At 43.7% G+C, this 17,014-nt stretch overlaps 1 protein-coding gene across 1 annotated transcript in view; it reads right to left on the bottom strand.

Moving 5' to 3' along the window:
• The window catches only part of FKBP1B (FKBP prolyl isomerase 1B), a gene marked incomplete at its 3' end in the record, with an annotated part of 45,277 nt that extends 28,813 nt beyond the window's left edge, over positions 1-16,464 (bottom strand). Inside the window, exons 1-2 of the mRNA XM_081997088.1 lie at positions 16,343-16,464; positions 14,239-14,286 (exon numbers count right to left, since the gene is read on the bottom strand). Of these exons, the coding sequence (XP_081853214.1) occupies positions 14,239-14,286; positions 16,343-16,379 (85 nt within the window). The 5' untranslated portion in view covers positions 16,380-16,464. The remainder of the gene's footprint in view (positions 1-14,238; positions 14,287-16,342) is intronic.
• Between the last annotated feature and the right edge of the window lie 550 nt (positions 16,465-17,014).

The following is a 17,014-nucleotide window of genomic DNA, read 5'->3' on the forward strand; positions in this document are numbered from 1 at the left end:
TTCTCTACTCAAAAAAACAATCTTATATCCACTGGTATGTTTATTTTGTACTTTTTTTAGTTTCTTACACAAAGTATCAAGAATTCCTTGCAGATCATGATGGAAAACCTTATGATCCTTTGTAAACATTCTCCTGTCATCCATATACCTACTCATGGAGACCCAGCTTGACACCGTTTGCTACCCAGAACCCCAAAATTCCCTGTCAGTGTTTAAGAGGCATTTGGACAATGCCCACAATAACATGCTACTTTTGGTCAGCCCTGAGTTGGTGAGGCAGTTGGACTAGATGATCATTGCAGGTCTCTTCCAACTTAAATACTCTATTTTAGTTCTGTTCTCTCCTCTCCTAAATTGGAATTTTGCCATTCTTACTGACCAAAAACACAGGTGAGAGAGACCAGCTAAACAAGGTATGATATAACATAATAAATTTCAGAACCCCAACACTGAGTAAAAACAAGGAATCAGAATTCATTTTAAAATATTCTGAATACTAAGAAAAACCCACCCACTTGACCTGAAAGTTTTTAATATTATGATCTAAGATCTTTATACATCAAGAGTACATGCACACACATACACCTGTATTAGAGATGTCATACTCAAGTAAATCCAAGAGCAGGAAAACAAATTGTAAAAATCCACACTAATCCACCTTAAATGTATAAATACTGATCCCATATTTAAGCTAATACAATACTCTGTTGTAATAAGATACACAACACAGTTTAAAAGTATTTGGTATGCTGATTTCTTTTTTTTTTTTCTAAGTTGTCTCCCCAGCTCTTTAGCAAACAGTGGGTGGAAGACCATGTGTGAGTTGTGGCTTCTCACCACAAAAAGGTCCTAAGTATCTTCCTCATATGCAGGGGCAGTCATCGAGTCCATCTGCACTCGGCTCAGCCAAAAGAAGCATTTCTAAATTAGCAAATGCTGCTTCATGAGGAGCAGTAAAAGAAAGGTTCAGCCTATCCAAGGGCCATGAGTCTTTTGTGGGGGGAAAAACCTAGGTGGATCATCTTGTGCAGCACTGTCATTATTTCAGGGAAAGTTGGGGGTCTTTAAATACTTCACCCTGGTAGGGTTTGTCACATCCAAGCTGTTACCGTTCCTTGATAAGGAACAAATGGAGTTCCGATGAACCTTGCTCAGTGACAGGTTTATGCAAGTCATGTTCAGAAGTTACCTTGGCTAGTGACATTGATTTATTTTCTGATAAGAAGCTAATTATAAAGGCTTGAAATTTGCAATCATTCAGTAGAAGGGCAACAACACTTCCTTTAAACAAAGTCATGTACACTGCATTAATAAACATATTAATAACAATAATTCTTTCCCCATGTATGGACACCTTGTCTGCCTATTCAAGGTAAAATTCTCTCATTGTGAACCATAATGTCAGCCTAGAAATCATTGCACGTCCACCCACTAAGCAACTGTGCACTAAAAATCTACTTTAGTCCAGAGATTCAAGTAAGAAAATTTTTGTCTTCCTTTTGGCGGGGGGGGGGGAGAAGTCAAATAAATTTGTTCTGTGATCACTGATATAAACAAATAACAGCACCACTAGATAGTCCCCACCACTGCAACATTAAATATATGAAGCATGCTAAAATGAGAAATTTGTCCCAGTATTGCAGTAGAGAGATTGAGAGTACGTTATGAGAGGGTCCCCAAACTGTACACTAACTGGAAGAAATGTGAGAAGGAAACAGAAATAAACATCCTCCCTCATTCCCACAGGCAAGTCATCTTCTCTCTTCTCTACAACCACCATACTGCCTTGGTTCCCCACACAACTGCAAAACTCTGGACCTGCAGCAGTGCTGGATTACAAGCGTTGCTCTTGCTCTTTCCATCACTCTGCATTGCCATCCTGTTGTCCTGCTGTCCTTCACAACCATTTCATTCCTCCTTCCCCAACTCGTTTTTCATTCATATCAGATTTCCAGCCCAGTTTACAGTGCAGCCACTGCAGCATTTCTACATGCAGAACGGAGCGGTGCAAAGGCAGGAGGAAATAGCTGGGGGCATTCCTGCACCCGCTGTTTCAGCCCTACCTATTCACGTCGTAGCACCTTTGGTGCCCATGAAGAAGAAGTTATGCTTCTTGTGCTTCCTCTCCTGCTAAATGAAAGAAACATTTTCATATGTGGGCTGCACTCACATGTTATTTTGGATGTGTTAAAACTCTTCACTGCTTCACCCTCTGCGGATGCAATCAGAAAACAAGTCCCATCATTTAATGCATTGCTAGAATGTGCTTAGAAGTTCCATGATAAATAACACTGAAAACTTAATAAAATTTACATATGACTAAGCAAACAGAGTAGAAAATTTTTCTAAGAGTCCATTACAACTTGTTGAACGTGCTCCTACATGTAGTAAGAGAGTAACAGGAGGGTGCAGTAGAAGGGCATGTTGGGGATATTCATTCATTCATTCATGGTGCTGCCAGACAATGTCCGGTTTCTCTTGGATGGCAGGCTCCTTGACATCAAATTCAGAGAACACTTCACATTTGCCTGGCTTTTATCAGCTGACACTCTCTTGGCCTGTATTGTACATCAGTTTCTCAAGGGAAAAAGAAGAGTTAAGATAACTATTTGCCCTAGTACACCCTGATTTTTCAACACAGCTACTTGTCCACAAAATGTACAGAGGTATCCGAAATCTGAAGTAAATGTGGCAAGCACTGAAGATTGGGAGCTATTCTTATCTCACTGCCCTCTATAAACACAACGGCTAACTATGTCCCTTACTGCCTAATACAGCTGTCACCATTTAAATGCTTTGTAGTCTACAAATGGGACAGTCCTACAGTGACAGACTGAATAATAGGAAGATTACAGGTTGTATAACCCCATTACAGGATGGAGGAATTTTGCAGTCAGACAACGTTTTTTCCCACGCTTGTGCAGGGAAAAATCCCAGCCCAAGATTTCATTGCTCTTTTTCTGCAAAGCAAACCATTTCTCAGCTCTCCGTCACCTCACGCGCATGTGTTTATAGCTACAAGTTCTCTCCGGTCCAGCCTACTTTGATATTGTTTTCCCAAAGGCTTTAGAAACTTTTGCTTCTAAAAAAAGAGGAGCTTTGAATGTGCTATGGTAGGAAGTCTTAGGAAAGCATTTCAGAAATCGCTCTGCAGTTTTAGTGAATCAATGTCTTGCAAGCTTTAGTTACTTTATTGAAATATATAAAGTGAATTGCTACAATCAAATCCCCTATTATTCTTTAGAGCAGGGAAGGATTGAGCCCTTAATCTGTTTACAATGCTTACATAACCAATTAAACCAGGATTGGTTACAGAAAGACAGAAAACCTAATAAAAACTGAAGTACTTTGTGATTTTCTATCATTCAATTTAAATAGTTCTCAAAAGTTAAACACTTCTGAGGTATGGAGAAAAAGAAACAGCTCTTCCACAGAGTTGATACAGCATAGTGGTAAATATAATAGATAAGGACTTTAAAAGGACACGAATTTCTACCCCCAGCTTTATCAGAGGCTTGCTGTGTTCCCTGGAAAAATCATTTCCCTTCTGGATTTCCCTGTCTTTTAAAGGGCAGTGAACAATGCTTCTCCCTTTCCAAAGGGATTTATGAATGAAGGGTGTAGCGCTTTCATCAGATTCAACTTTTTAAGTAAGTTGTCCACAGCAGACTAATGATGGCAGTTCTTTATGATCTTATCAATCCCCAATTCGCATTTGACTCATAAGCATTTAAAACTCCTACTCTCCCCACCAGGAATCTGAATAAATGTTGAAAAGGAGAGGAGATTTGTAAATGGTTTCACATAGAACAAGTCTTAATGGCACAGGTGAGGATCATTTTTAATGAGGCATTTCCATCCTGATCCAATGTGCTTTCAACACTTCTCCTTATAGTTACAGGCTCTGGAAGTCCCCAGCGGTCAGATATAAAAGGTCATGACTTTTGAGTTCCAGCCAGGAAAAGGTAGGACATGACAAAATGGGCTCAACCCGCGTTAGATAATAGCCCTCAGCAGGGGTGCAGAAGCACTGCTGCCTGACCTAAGGAGGAGCTGTGAACCTGTCCCTGCTACTTCTTTGACCGAAGACAAGGTGTGAATGACAGCAGCAGAAAATTCAAAGCAGAGCCTGAAAGGAAAGCTATCGACGGGGCTCTCTCTGCACTCCAGAACCTCCCCGGGCAGGGTGGGACAGACGCAGCTGTAGCTTTTCCAGAGTTGGTGCCAGCTGGCCACTCTGGTAGCTAGTCACACAGGCAGCTTGACAGAGGAGCATCTCCTGCTCCCGTCAGTGGGAAGAGATGCATCCAGAGGCCCAGGATGTTGAATGGGAGATAAAGGATGCCACGGCCTGACTGCATGGATCTGCTGCTGGCTCAGCTACAAAGATCCACTGGCTCTGCCTGATGACACCATGGCTACAACGTTTAAGATCCCTCGCACTGAGTGATGTGCAAGGGAGTACAAACTTCTGCAGCCAGCAGTCCTGTGAAAAAAAATTGAGTAAGATTTACAATGCCCTTGAGTAACTAAAACTACATAATATATCTCAATTGAGAGATGTTGCCTTCAATATAAAGCCCCCTGGCAGCCCCCTGGCACCGGTTCAGCAAGACTCAGCGGAACTCACGCCAACGCCGAATTGCCGCTTCCCGCAGCACTACGCGTCTCCTCCGAGACCGCCCGTGCAGTTGCTTACCAGCACCAAAAGACGGGCACTGTGCGAGCTCCTTGGCAATGATCCTCCCCGAGCATCTCCCACGCACACCACCGCAGCACTAGGACCAGCCCACTGAGCTCTGAAGATCACAAACCTGCAGAGATCTCTGGCCACACAGCAGCTGCTTAGGCAGTGCACCTGAAATGTGGCTGCATGTGTGCACTGCAGCGGGATGACACTACGTGCTGTCTAATTAAGAAAATTTTACCCCTTCCACAAGCACAAGCTCTGCCTAGCCGAGTTGCCTGACTTAGGAACCATATTAAGCTCTTTATCTAATCAATAGATAGAGAGAGGCGTATCCAAAGGCTAACTATTTAGGTAGCCTAAGGTAACTAAACTCTCAGTTTAGACTTCTTAATTAGATAAATATGGTGATGTCAGTTCTATTTTGTCAATACAAGGAGACAAGCCTATGACTGGTGCCAGCTGATGGAGTCGTTCATTTAGCTGATGTAGTAACCATTTGTACATTTTACACTAAAAATACTATTCATTGCACAAGGCAGTCCTAACTCCAACAGTTGTTTCAGTAATTCTTTTATTTTGGGGGGCATAAATTATTAGAAAATTATGTCATTCTTGTAAGAACCTGGAATTCTAATGATCAAGAATTGATGCAAACCTTTCAAGTCTTAGTCCATAAATATACGTATGAGCTCTAAGTAGGCAGAGTGGCACACTGGGATAACTGAAAATAAGTGCAAAGAGTACCCAGCAAAAATATTTTGTTTGAAAACAGTAATCTAATTTTCTAAAAGATGGTACTGTTTTGGATCAGTTCTGAGCTTTTAAAAACTTGATGAACAGAGGCTATTAGTTCTCTGGTACTTTACAGAATCTGCTTTGTGAACTTTTAAAAAAAACATCTTGAAATTCACTACTTTGAGACTTTTGTGAGGCAGGAGTAGAAGGTTTAATTATTTGCTAGCGGTTTCATTTCTACACACAATAGGAAGGGAGCATGATGGTACAATCCCTCTGTGAAAGGAAATCCTGTAGAGGTTAGTAGGTGCTCCAAAATCAAAGCCAGCAGTTGCCAAATTATTCAGCATGTTTCATGCTGACAGAGAAGTCCGTCTCTGGGGAGAAAGTGCCTGTGCATGTTATCTTGAAAAAAAAAAAATCTCTTTATAATCTTTTTTCCTCTGCAAGAAAGAAGCTCATCCTGTCTTTTTTCCTAAATGAACACAAGACAGTCTTTACAGGCAATCCAGAAGTCTTCTCTTTCTTCGCACAAATATTAGCAGCTGTCCAAATAACACCTCAATGCCACGGGGACCACCTTTAATGGAAGAGACTTCCAATTCTTAGTCAAACCCTTGCTTCTCAGCTGAGGTTGCCAATAAGAATGCTGTTGGATAACTTCAAGCTCCTTTTCTGTTTCACTTATGCACATTAAATAGCATCTAATATCACAAGAAATTTCAGTGAAACCTAGGGGCATAGTACACAGCAACACAATGCGCAGTGCAAAGGAGGAGCAACTGGGAAACTGGAAGTTACAGTTTATTATACTGATCCTTTTCCATCAGGCAACAATCTGGTATGTTAAATTTAAACTCACTAATTCAGCTGCTGAAGCAGCTTCATTTTTTCTTACAAATCTCTGAACCTTTTTTATTCATCAAATAATTTTTTCACATCAATAGCATCTTCTTACAGTGAATCTCATGGTACTTGCAAACATGAATTTAATGACAATTTTGAGAGGCACAGCCCCCTTTCCTGTCAAACTTAAAAAAAAATGAAAGAACAATTAATATACCTGAATTCAGGCACTAAGCTGGCAGCAAAATGCATAGGAGCAGTCTCTTCTTGAACTTTTGCTTCTGGATTCTGATCACGATCAAGCTGAAGTCGCCACTAAAATATTTCCAGAGGTACAAATTTACATTAAATAAGCAAAGATGAGAATTTAACTCCTTTTCTTGAGAGAGTTTTAAGACCTGCAAATTGTTTCTGAGGGGCAGCAAAAGACCACGTTCTTCACCGAGTACTAAAACTAGTTTTGCAGTTATGATTCACAGAAGAAAAAGGATGCTGGTAAGTGCTTAGCTGCCACCAAGATCTCTGCAGAAGTAAAAGGCTTTCATCCTTACAAACCAGGGCAATTTGAAGAGATTACAAGTAAAAAAAATACAGAAAATGCGCAGGCCCCAAAAGATGGACAGACATCACACTCTCCTGGTATAATATATCTCGGGAACACGCTTGATGAAACAATTAAGTTCTTTCTAGGTAAGCAAGATTTAGCTGGCTATAATTCAAGGCTCAATTATAATGTCTGTTTCAATACAATTCTTATTAATGATATCTCTAATTGCAGTGTTCCCTATCCTCTTCCAAACCCAGCTAGACAGCTTCCTGGAGACAAAGAATTTTGATTAAATTCCTTACTTGGTTCAATTTTCCTCACAGATACACATGCACAGCTCCCACTGAAGTGGTATAGCTGTTTCTGAAAGCGGAATCAGAGAAATAACATACTCCTGTAGTCACCTGGCACAAAGTGCTTTCACATGAAGCTAATGTACATCCAGTCATGCAGATACTGAGGCTCAAAGACAAATATATGACACTCTGCAAAGTTATTCTGAATTTATATTAGTCTTTTTGAGACTATGTCAGTATAGACAAATCTCTGGCTATTACTAGATACACTTAAGACTGGGTTGATTTTGATCCAAGAAAAATAGGCAGATCTGTTCTCTTTTTGGCAAGAGTTATTTCAAGGGAATTGCAATATATTTGTATTGTGTTAAATGGAAAAAGCTTTTTAAAATCACAATAAATCAAGCATATTCTAAAAATTACTGTTAATCTGCATCTATGCAGTATACTTTTGTTATAAAAAAGGTGGGGGGAAAAAAAAAAAGGCTTTCAACTTCACGGACACAACCATAACTCTCAAAACTACACCACTGCCAAAGCTAAGAAAACAATATAGAGTAATTTTGGTAATATACAGGAAAAGATGATGATGTGAGTTCGTCCTCACATCACTAGGAAAAGAACAATTAATCATTTCTTCTTCTTTCAATAAAGGACTAAAACCGAATGAATTTGTACAGGCAGGCTGAAGTAAATGGAGTAGTACTTCTTTATTTCAATAGGGAATTTCACTTCAAGCATTTAAATGCATTAAGCATTCAGACGAACCAAGTGACCTTCTATGATGGAGTGACCACATCAGTGGACAAGGGAGGAGCTACTGCTGCCGTCTATCTGGACTTCTGTAAGGCCTTTGACGTGGTCCCCCATGACATCCTTCTCCCTAAACTGGAGAGAGATGGATTTGATGGGTGGACTGTTCAGTGGATGAGGAATTGGTTGTGTGGTTGCATCCAGAGGGTAGTGGTCAACAGCTCAATGTCCAGATGGAGATCAGTGACGAGTGTTGTCCCTCAGGGGTCTGTATTGGGACCAGTACTCTTTAATATCTTCATCAATGACATTAACAGTGGGATCGAGTGCACCCTCAGCAAGTTTGCAGATGATACCAAAGCAGTGTGGCCAGCAGGTCAAGGGAGGGTATTCTGCCCCTCTGCTCTGGTGAGATCCCCCCTGCAGTGCTACATCCAGCTCTGGAGCCCTCAGCACAGGAAAGACATGGACCTGATGGAGCGGGTCCAGAGGAAGCCACAAAAACGGTCCAAGGGGATGGAACGCCTCTCCTGTAAGGACAGGCTGAGAGAGTTGGGGTTGTTCAGCCTGGAGAAGAGAAGGCTCTGCGGAGACCTTATTGCAGCCTGCTTGGACTTAAAGGGGGCTTATAAGAAAGATGGGGACAGACTGTTTAGCAGGGCCTGTGCAATAGGACAAGGGCTAATGGTTTTAAACTAAAAGAGGGCAGATTTAGACTAGATGGAAGGAGGAAATTTTTCACAATGAGGGTGGTGAAACCCTGGCACAGGTTGCCCAGAGAGGTGGTAGATGCCCCGTGCCTGGAAACATTCCAGGTCAGGTTGGACGGGGCTCTGAGCAACCTGCTCTAGTTGAAGATGTCCCTGCTCATTGCAGGGAGGTTGGACTAGATGGCCTTTAAAGGTCCCTTCCAACCCAAACTACTCTATGAAAAAAAATTTTTAAAAAAATCAGCTTCTCAGCATTGAAATATTTAAGTGGAGAGGAAGGTGCTGATCTCTCCATCCTGGGATCTGGTGACAGGACACGTGGGCATAGTTCAAAGCTGTGCCAGGGGACATTTAGACTAGACATTAGGAAGCAATTCTTTACTGAGAGGGTGGTTAACACTAGAACAGGCTTCCTAGAGACGTGGTCGATGCCCCATGCCTGTCAGTGTTTAAGAGGCACTTGGACAATGCCTTTAATAACATGCCTTAACTTTTGGTCAGCTCTGAAATCGTCAGGCAGTTGTACTAGGTGATTGTTGTAGGTCCCTTCCAACTGAAGTATTTTATTCTATTTTATTCTAGTCTATTCAAAATATATTTGGTGCAATTTTGTGGCCATTGCCCTAGCCTAAAAAGTCTACGGAAAATCTTCTCTGATAGAAGTCCAGTTTAATAAGCAATTAATGGTTTCATGTGCCTTTATAGTCTCACTCAAACAAGTCTGTTCCGGCACTCTACAAATACTGAACATCATCAGTTCCTTAAAAAGGGTAATTGTATTATTATTACAGATTTACAGGTGGCCAAGGAGAAAGATGAAGAGGTTAAGAATTCAGCTCTGCCACAAGCTACACAGGACAACACAAGATAATGTCAGCTCCAAGTATTTGGAAAAAAAGCAGCCCTCTCAACTATTAAGAGCAGATTTGGGACCAGCATATACAAAGCTTGTTTGAGGGCACACCATCATCCAGAAGGTGCGCCAGGAATGGGACACAGCTTCCCTGAGTGCAGGTTTTACTCCACTCTAGGCAGGGCATTCACAACCTCAGCAAAGGTTTTGTTTAGGGGCATTTCTAACTGAACGTCACATTTTGTATCACCTTCATAAATCTTTGAAAATTCTGCACTGTTAATTCTTGTTGCCAGAGTCAAAAAATTCGAATCACAGAAAACAAAACCACAGAAAATGCCTCAATTTGGTTGATACAAGTAAACAAATTACAGTGTCATTAGTCCTGTGGTGTATTATTATCAGTACTACAATGTAACCTGAAAACCTAATAAAAAGATTAGGACGCCATTATGTTAAGCATGAAGAAAGAGGCAGTTCTTATCCCAAATTGCTTGCAATCTATCTATGTGAGGCAGACAAAGTACAGCTATCATTTTGCAGATGGAAAACAGAAGGAGTAAGCAGATTGCCAAAGGCTTTCAGAAGCTTGCTCAATGAAATCTCTGACAAAAAACATGACATAAACCATTGCTGCTGGAAATGCATTTTGGTGCCAAAGCACTACCTTATCTATTAATCCCACTACTTTAATATTGTGTCAGGTAACTTTTGAGACACAACATAGATACTGGATGATAAGAAATTATTATATATGTTATATTTCTTAACGAAGATATAACATAAGGGAATCTGACCACATTCTTCCATCATATACTAAGTTCAGGACTTGGATTCATGTTCTATCACAGTCCTCCTATCTAATCTTCTGCAATGATCTGGAGCGTCTATTTGTGTACTTAACTCAGTCTGTGCAAAGCTGAAAAATTAGCAGGTGATTTACAGTACCGAAGTTAGGCACTACAGCGTCTTATGTAGTCAGAGAGAGCAATTAGGTGCTTCTCAACGGTAATCCAAAAATCCTGCTCTAATTGTAAAGCAGCCAAGAACTACTCCTTGGTGGGGGGGGTGGAACGGTTAAACTAAGAGGTTCCTTCTAAACTGTTCCCTAGTGAGGTTGCACCTTAACTCCTCCTGCCACTGGAAATTAGGTCTGTCCATTACGGCGTCACAGCACATTTGGGAAGCAGACCACAAAGTCTGCTCCTGAGAGTATGCATCTGTTGAACAAGGAGAGAAAGAGGCAAAGGTTACACATATAACAGCCTAATAGTTGGCGCACTGACAGTAGGAGTGTAAAACTCACAGTTCTTCATCTTGAGCAGACTCCAGTTCTCACTTCCTACTTCACTGGAACATGTAGGATCATCAGGCTAGAAACTACCCTGCTGAATCCCTACCTTGGCAAAGCATGAATCATAAGATCCTGGAGGACGAGCAGACAGGACTCTAAAGTTCTGCCAAATATCTAGGGTACCAGCCTTTGGTCCTCTCTGGACTTTTTCTGCATGGACAACTCATGCAGACAGCTTGCTCCTAAAAACCTTTTTCCCGAAGACGCTTCAGAAGCAAGCTACAGGTCTTTTACTCCTGTAGTGACAGCAGTCCCCTCCTGTCCATGTTCTCCGCCATCACTCCCAATTAGATGGTAAATGCATATCTATGAGACTCTTGGGGAGAGAAGGCAAGACAGGGAGGTAAGACAAAATAGAGCCCACAGGCCACTCCTCATTTAAGTCTCCTTAAAAATTTGTAACTTGCTCTGGCAGAAGCAACCCCCTCCTAGTCTCCTCCTCCTTGCTGGAAACTCCAAGACATGAATAACTAGTGGACAGGCAATGTTTGTTTCTATGCATGCACAAAAAACCTAGCCCTTCAGGGAATCATGGAACCAACCATGTTTGTGCTAAGGAGCTGTATCACCACATGGTGTGTGCATCAGTATGAGAGCAGAAGAGCCACTGCAAAAAGTTACATAGCTTACCAAAGCTGTCAAGACTGGGCACGGCTGTATGGGAAAATCATTGGATTTAAAAAAAGAAGAGTACAAAATTAATCCCTGAAGACAGGGACTGGAATACAACTCCTTCAATAATCCTGCATGAGTGCCTGAACCAATTACTCACCCTCTTGCCTGCTCCTTTTCTTGCCTATGGCTCTTGCATTCTTCATTGCTGAATGTCTCAAGCTAAATTGGAGGGAGCAGGAAATTTCAGCTTTCTCCTAAGAATTTAACGGTTGCAGTTAAGCATGTGGCAAATAGAGCTATGACTCTCTTCTGCTGGAAAAGGCAACTGAGCACAGGTTTGCCATGAATGAAACAACTGGCCATGTTTTTGACTGGAAGTGGCTGTGTCTGCTGTGCTTGATGCTGCATTCAGAGCTGTGCTCAGAGCGCTCCGATGAGGTTAGGCTTTTCTGGGGATACAGACGATCTCTAGATCTTGGTGCAGTCTACTCAGTGCATGGTTCCCTCACTTCCCAGACTACAAAGCCTTCCTACAGGTATCTGTGCCTAGCTCCAGAGTGACATGTAGGCTGAACGTGGAGACAACAGGTGAGCTTTACATGCTCTCAATATTAAGCAGCTCTGGAAAGCAGGGTTTATGGATCATTTCCTTGCACCTAGGTGTCTGCGTTTTTCCTAACTCCCACTTTACATGACAAGACAGACGTTCTGGGTATCTCTGCAGACATCTCTAATTTAGCTACCCACTTCCTAAAGCAGGACTCACAAGTGTGTGGTAAGGATAAGCATTAAGTACAGTAACAGCTAGTAAGATCATATAAATAAGACAGAGATCATCTCAAGATGAATCCCAGACATATCCAGAATCGCATCAGTATGAAAAGAAGTTATATTGTATTTGGATGAAATAGTTTTAATTTAAAACTTGACATTTATATGTCATCTTTCCCACATGTTTTACAGACTATTGGAAGAAAACACTTTATCCACTTAGCATGGTCACCCTTTAAAAATATTACCACCAAAGACTGTTTAGACATTGCAACAGCACTGGAACTGAGACCATGAGCTTTTTCTGATTTCTGGTTCTAATCTGGGAGTTAGAGAGGTTGCATAGCACCAATAGCAAGACATATGTATCATTTACGCTGATTGATTTAACGAGTTTTCATAAAGTCTTTTATGTCAAAGCCAGCTTATGATAGCCTCATCTAAGATGGTATCTAATATCAGTAAGACTATGCAGCATCTTGTTTTCTTTCCACATTTACCATTCACACTCTCTCAGAAGTTATCCAGCAAAATTGTGCCTTGTGGGAGCCACCAACTTTTTTTTGCCTGTTTCAGTTCTGACATTTAAATTTCTCTCACACTGGGGGTGGGAGGTGACAATTTTATTTCATAAAAACTTTTAAAGTTGGGACCGGAACAAAAACATATCTTTCTGCATCTTCACAAAAATAGTTTCAAAATATTTATTTTCAGATCTAAGTCACAGAGGAACGTATGGCCTCAAGTTGCGCCAGGGGAGGTTTAGATTGGATATTAGGAAAAACTTCTTCACTGAGAGAGTGGTCAGGCATTGGAACAGGCTGCCCAGGGAGGTGGTGGAGTCGCCATCTCTGGAAGTGTTCAAAAAACGTGTGGATGTGGTGCTTCAGGACATGGTTTAGGGGACATGGTGTTGCTGGATTAATGGTTGGACTTGGTGATCTTGAAGGTCCTTTCCAACCTAGTGATTCTGTGATTGTGTGATGTAAGAGCTCAGATCGGCATGGGAGACCCATGCGTTTAACTTCTACTTCAAATTAGAAATCCTCATCAGATCAAAATACTCTAAATATACAAACATGGGAGCTTAAACCCAGACACCCTATATCCCAAGCCAGTGCACTAACTCCCATATAGCCTTCTGAAGAGTGATATTATTGAAACTATATCAAAAAGCTTCTTGAAAATACGAATAGGTTTACTTTATTATTGTATTTACTGGAAAATGTCCCCACCTTGCTCCAGCTGTAAGCTACAGAAACAAGCACAAAACTGAAAGAAAGCAACAGCTACCAGTGAGGACTTTCCTATTATACTGAATGCCAGAAGAAAACATTACCTTGCAGATCTAGGCCCAGATCAGTAATTGTCAATCCCCACATCACCTATGTTTTGCCTTCTTAAGGAGAACATCACATAAAATGGCAGTTCTTGATGTGAACTTCCCGGCTGGGGCCTTGGACTGCAGAGGTCTTTGAATTCTTTTGACAATTTACATAACTACATACAAAACATAATGTTACAAACTGATTTAAAGAACATTTTCCCTCTGTGCAAAGGTGCAGCATAAACAGCTCCATTAACCACCTTGCCACTTAAGATTCATACAAGTCCATAAAGCAGGTGTTAAATAGACCTTGTATTGATCTCTTCAATCTGGAATGAATTTTACTGCCAATACATAGACACATGCTTTTAAGATATATACAATCATTAATTATCTGTATCGAGATCAGAGGCTAGAAAAATATGAACCCAGCATTTTCACTGTTTCGTGCTTGATTTCTTTAGTTAGAATAATGGCTTAATGAATCAGGTCCACAGCTTCAGCTCTTAACCTCTCACCATTGAACGAAACACTTGGCAAATCTACTAGCATGCACATCTAGATACTGTAGCCTGAACTGCTCAGCTAGAAGTGAAATATTCAGTAAACCCATTAGAATATAATCAAACAGATTATGAGTGACAGGAAAAAGTAAAAAATACAATAAACACATTTGAAATGGCAAATCACTCTTGAATGCAAGGCAGTTGGTATCAAGAGAATATTCAGAACATGCCTTACCTGTGTAGTGCACCACACATGTCTGACCCTTCTTGGGAAATGTCCGTCCTGTTAAAATTATAAAAGGTTATTATTTATTTTCTCTGATTAATCTGTTGTGGCTAGGCAGGTTATCTTTTAAGGGGAGATTTCTCTTAACTATTCTTTATCAAATCACTAACATGCGAGACAGGAATGGGTATGGTTTAGGGTAGAAGGTCCCAGCTTGGCTCCTATTTAGTTGTTAGACCTGAGGCCAGAAACCTTGGGTGGCTTTCTGGTCTCTTTAGTCTGAATTAACATGACAACATGGATTACAGGGTGCATCGCAGGGTGTAAAACATCAAGTAACAGATAAACAATGTACTATGGGCTTATATGCCAAAACCACCAGGAGCAGTAAGTGGCGGGAGGGCAGGCTAATGTGATGAACCGAGATTTGTAACATGAGATTGAGAAGATGGTGCTTCCAAGTGTCATTTGAACAGCCTTGTTCATCAGCTTGTGTTTAGCTGCAATATCTCTAGCTGTGGGTTGCACAAAGCACAGTACAATAGGTATCCAAGTCAGGGCACCTCTGTAACCCTAAGGTGGGATTCATCTCGTTTAACTTTAGCCATCTAAAACACAGGCAACAATCACATGCCCGTCTCCTGGGCTTCCCCTATTGACAGTGGAAAACTAGCAGTGCTTTGAGAGAAAGCCAGCCTATCCAGGGACAGGCAAGATGAATTATTCTCTGGAGATGACTGCAGAAAAAAACCTGGAAGACGGCTTTAGACTAGCTATCTCACCTGAGAAAAGTTATGCGAGATGAATCCTACCCTTGATAAAATAGGTATCATTCAAATGATGCACTATTATACAGAGACCTGAGAAAAGGAGTATCAAATCTTACCGAGGCATATTCTGCTGTGGGAGTATAACACCAGCAAAGTCAATGAAGCGACATAAATTCACATCAAAGCGGAATTAAAAGCAGAGATTCTCAAGACCACTGACTAGCTGTGGTTTTAAGACAGTGTTTAAAGTCAGCTGATTTTGATTAAGACTTGCAACCAAGAGAACTAATCCATATAACCTTATTTGGAATAGCATATTGCTTACAAAGACAGCCTTGATATATTTAATAGCTAGAAAGTGCTATTACGAGGTTAAGTTCCAGCCTTCTTTCTGCTCTCAACCCAGCAACATTACTTATACCCACATAAGTACTCTGCTTTTACGTCTGTGCAACCAAGAGAATTCAACCCCCAGAGTGAAACAGTGCTGAGGGAGAAGCCAATTTAAAAGCACACACAAAGAAAGAAAAGATACTGGGCCAAGAAAGTTAAGCTGAGACCGACTTGAACAAATTATTTACGGTTGTCTATCAGCTGAGGATGAATCTGGCCTATTATATAGATACATATGGCTCTATGTTAGAAATGACGTCCTCTTAAAAAAAAACAAACCCATCCTGAGACCGTACGAAGCGGTTTTGTAAGGCCGCGGAAGAGCAGAACGACACGAACCGGCTGCGGAGGGGAGAGCCTGCGCCCAGCAGAGGCTGCTGCCGCCCGGGCTGCACCTCAGCCCTCGCCAGCCCCGCACGTCTAAGCGGGACCAGGCAGGCGGCCCGGCCGGAGCGACGCTGACACAAACGGCCCGTGGCCCCGGCGAGGCCGGGCGAGCAACCGGGGAAAGTTTGCGGCTGGGCGCGCTCCCGGCGCCGCCGCTGCCCCCGGCGCTCGGGTTTGTGCAGCTGTCAGCGGGCGCCAGAGGAAACTCCCCGGCCCCCTCGCCGGCCCTGCTGCCAACGGGGGCCGCGGCGCTGCCGGCCGGGGAGCCGCCGGCTTCCCCTGCCGCCGGGACCGCGGGCGGCCGCCTGGCCCCGCTCCCCCTTCTCCCGCACCGGGGGGGACATGCAGGCGGGGGCGGGCGCGCGGGGGCGGCCGTCCCTTCCCTCCTGCACCCCGCCGCCTCCCCGCAGGGAAGGTCCCGCGCTCCCTCCTCTGCCCGGCGGCGCGGGCGGCAGCTCCCCCCGGCCTCGGAGCCCCGCGCGACGCCCGCCGACCCGGGTCGCCGGTCGGAGCCGGGCGCCCCCGCCCCGTGCCGCAGGGCTGCTCCCACCACGGCCCCGTACCGTCTCCCGGAGAGATGGTCTCGATCTCCACCCCCATGGCGGCACCGGCGCGGCTCAGTTCAGCACCCCCCGGCTCGGCACGGCCCCGCTCCCCGGCGCGGCCGGACCCCCAGTGCAGGCATGCCCCTCCGCCGCCGGCTGACAGGGGCCTCCCCAGCTGCCCGTCAGCCGCCCGCAGCCAATGCGGGGCAGGGGCGGGGAGGCCGGGTACAGGAGGGGAGGGGGCCGCTTCCCCAGGGGTCTTGCCACCGTCCCGCCCCCCGGCGTCCGCCCCGCCGTGCCCGCCGCGGAGTCAGAGCGGCGGGAGGGCGCGGGGCCGTGTGCGGGAGCTGTGGGGCGCTGCCCAGCCCGCTGCCGGGAGGGCAGGGGAGCCGGGCAGCGCGCTCCAACCACCATCCAGCCACCAGGACGGTGGGAGCTGAATGTGAGCGCGGAGACCAGCGCGGGTCCGCACGATGAAGTGCACCGACACCCCCGTCGCCGCCGGGGGCGAGCATGGCAGTGCGGGCAGCGGTACCCGCCGGCGGTGCGCTCGCACCCCAGCAGCAGCGGCAGGTCGCCAGCAGGCCGCTTTGAGGTACCTTGAGTTTCACTGTGCAACCCCAATCTGTGTTTTAAGTAAGAAAATCTGTGTATGCAATTGCTCTGGTGATCCCATGATCTGAGATTACA

This window comes from Phaethon aethereus (assembly GCF_964289735.1).
Source record: "Phaethon aethereus genome assembly, chromosome: 3".
Classification (NCBI taxonomy): Eukaryota; Metazoa; Chordata; class Aves; order Phaethontiformes; family Phaethontidae; genus Phaethon; species Phaethon aethereus.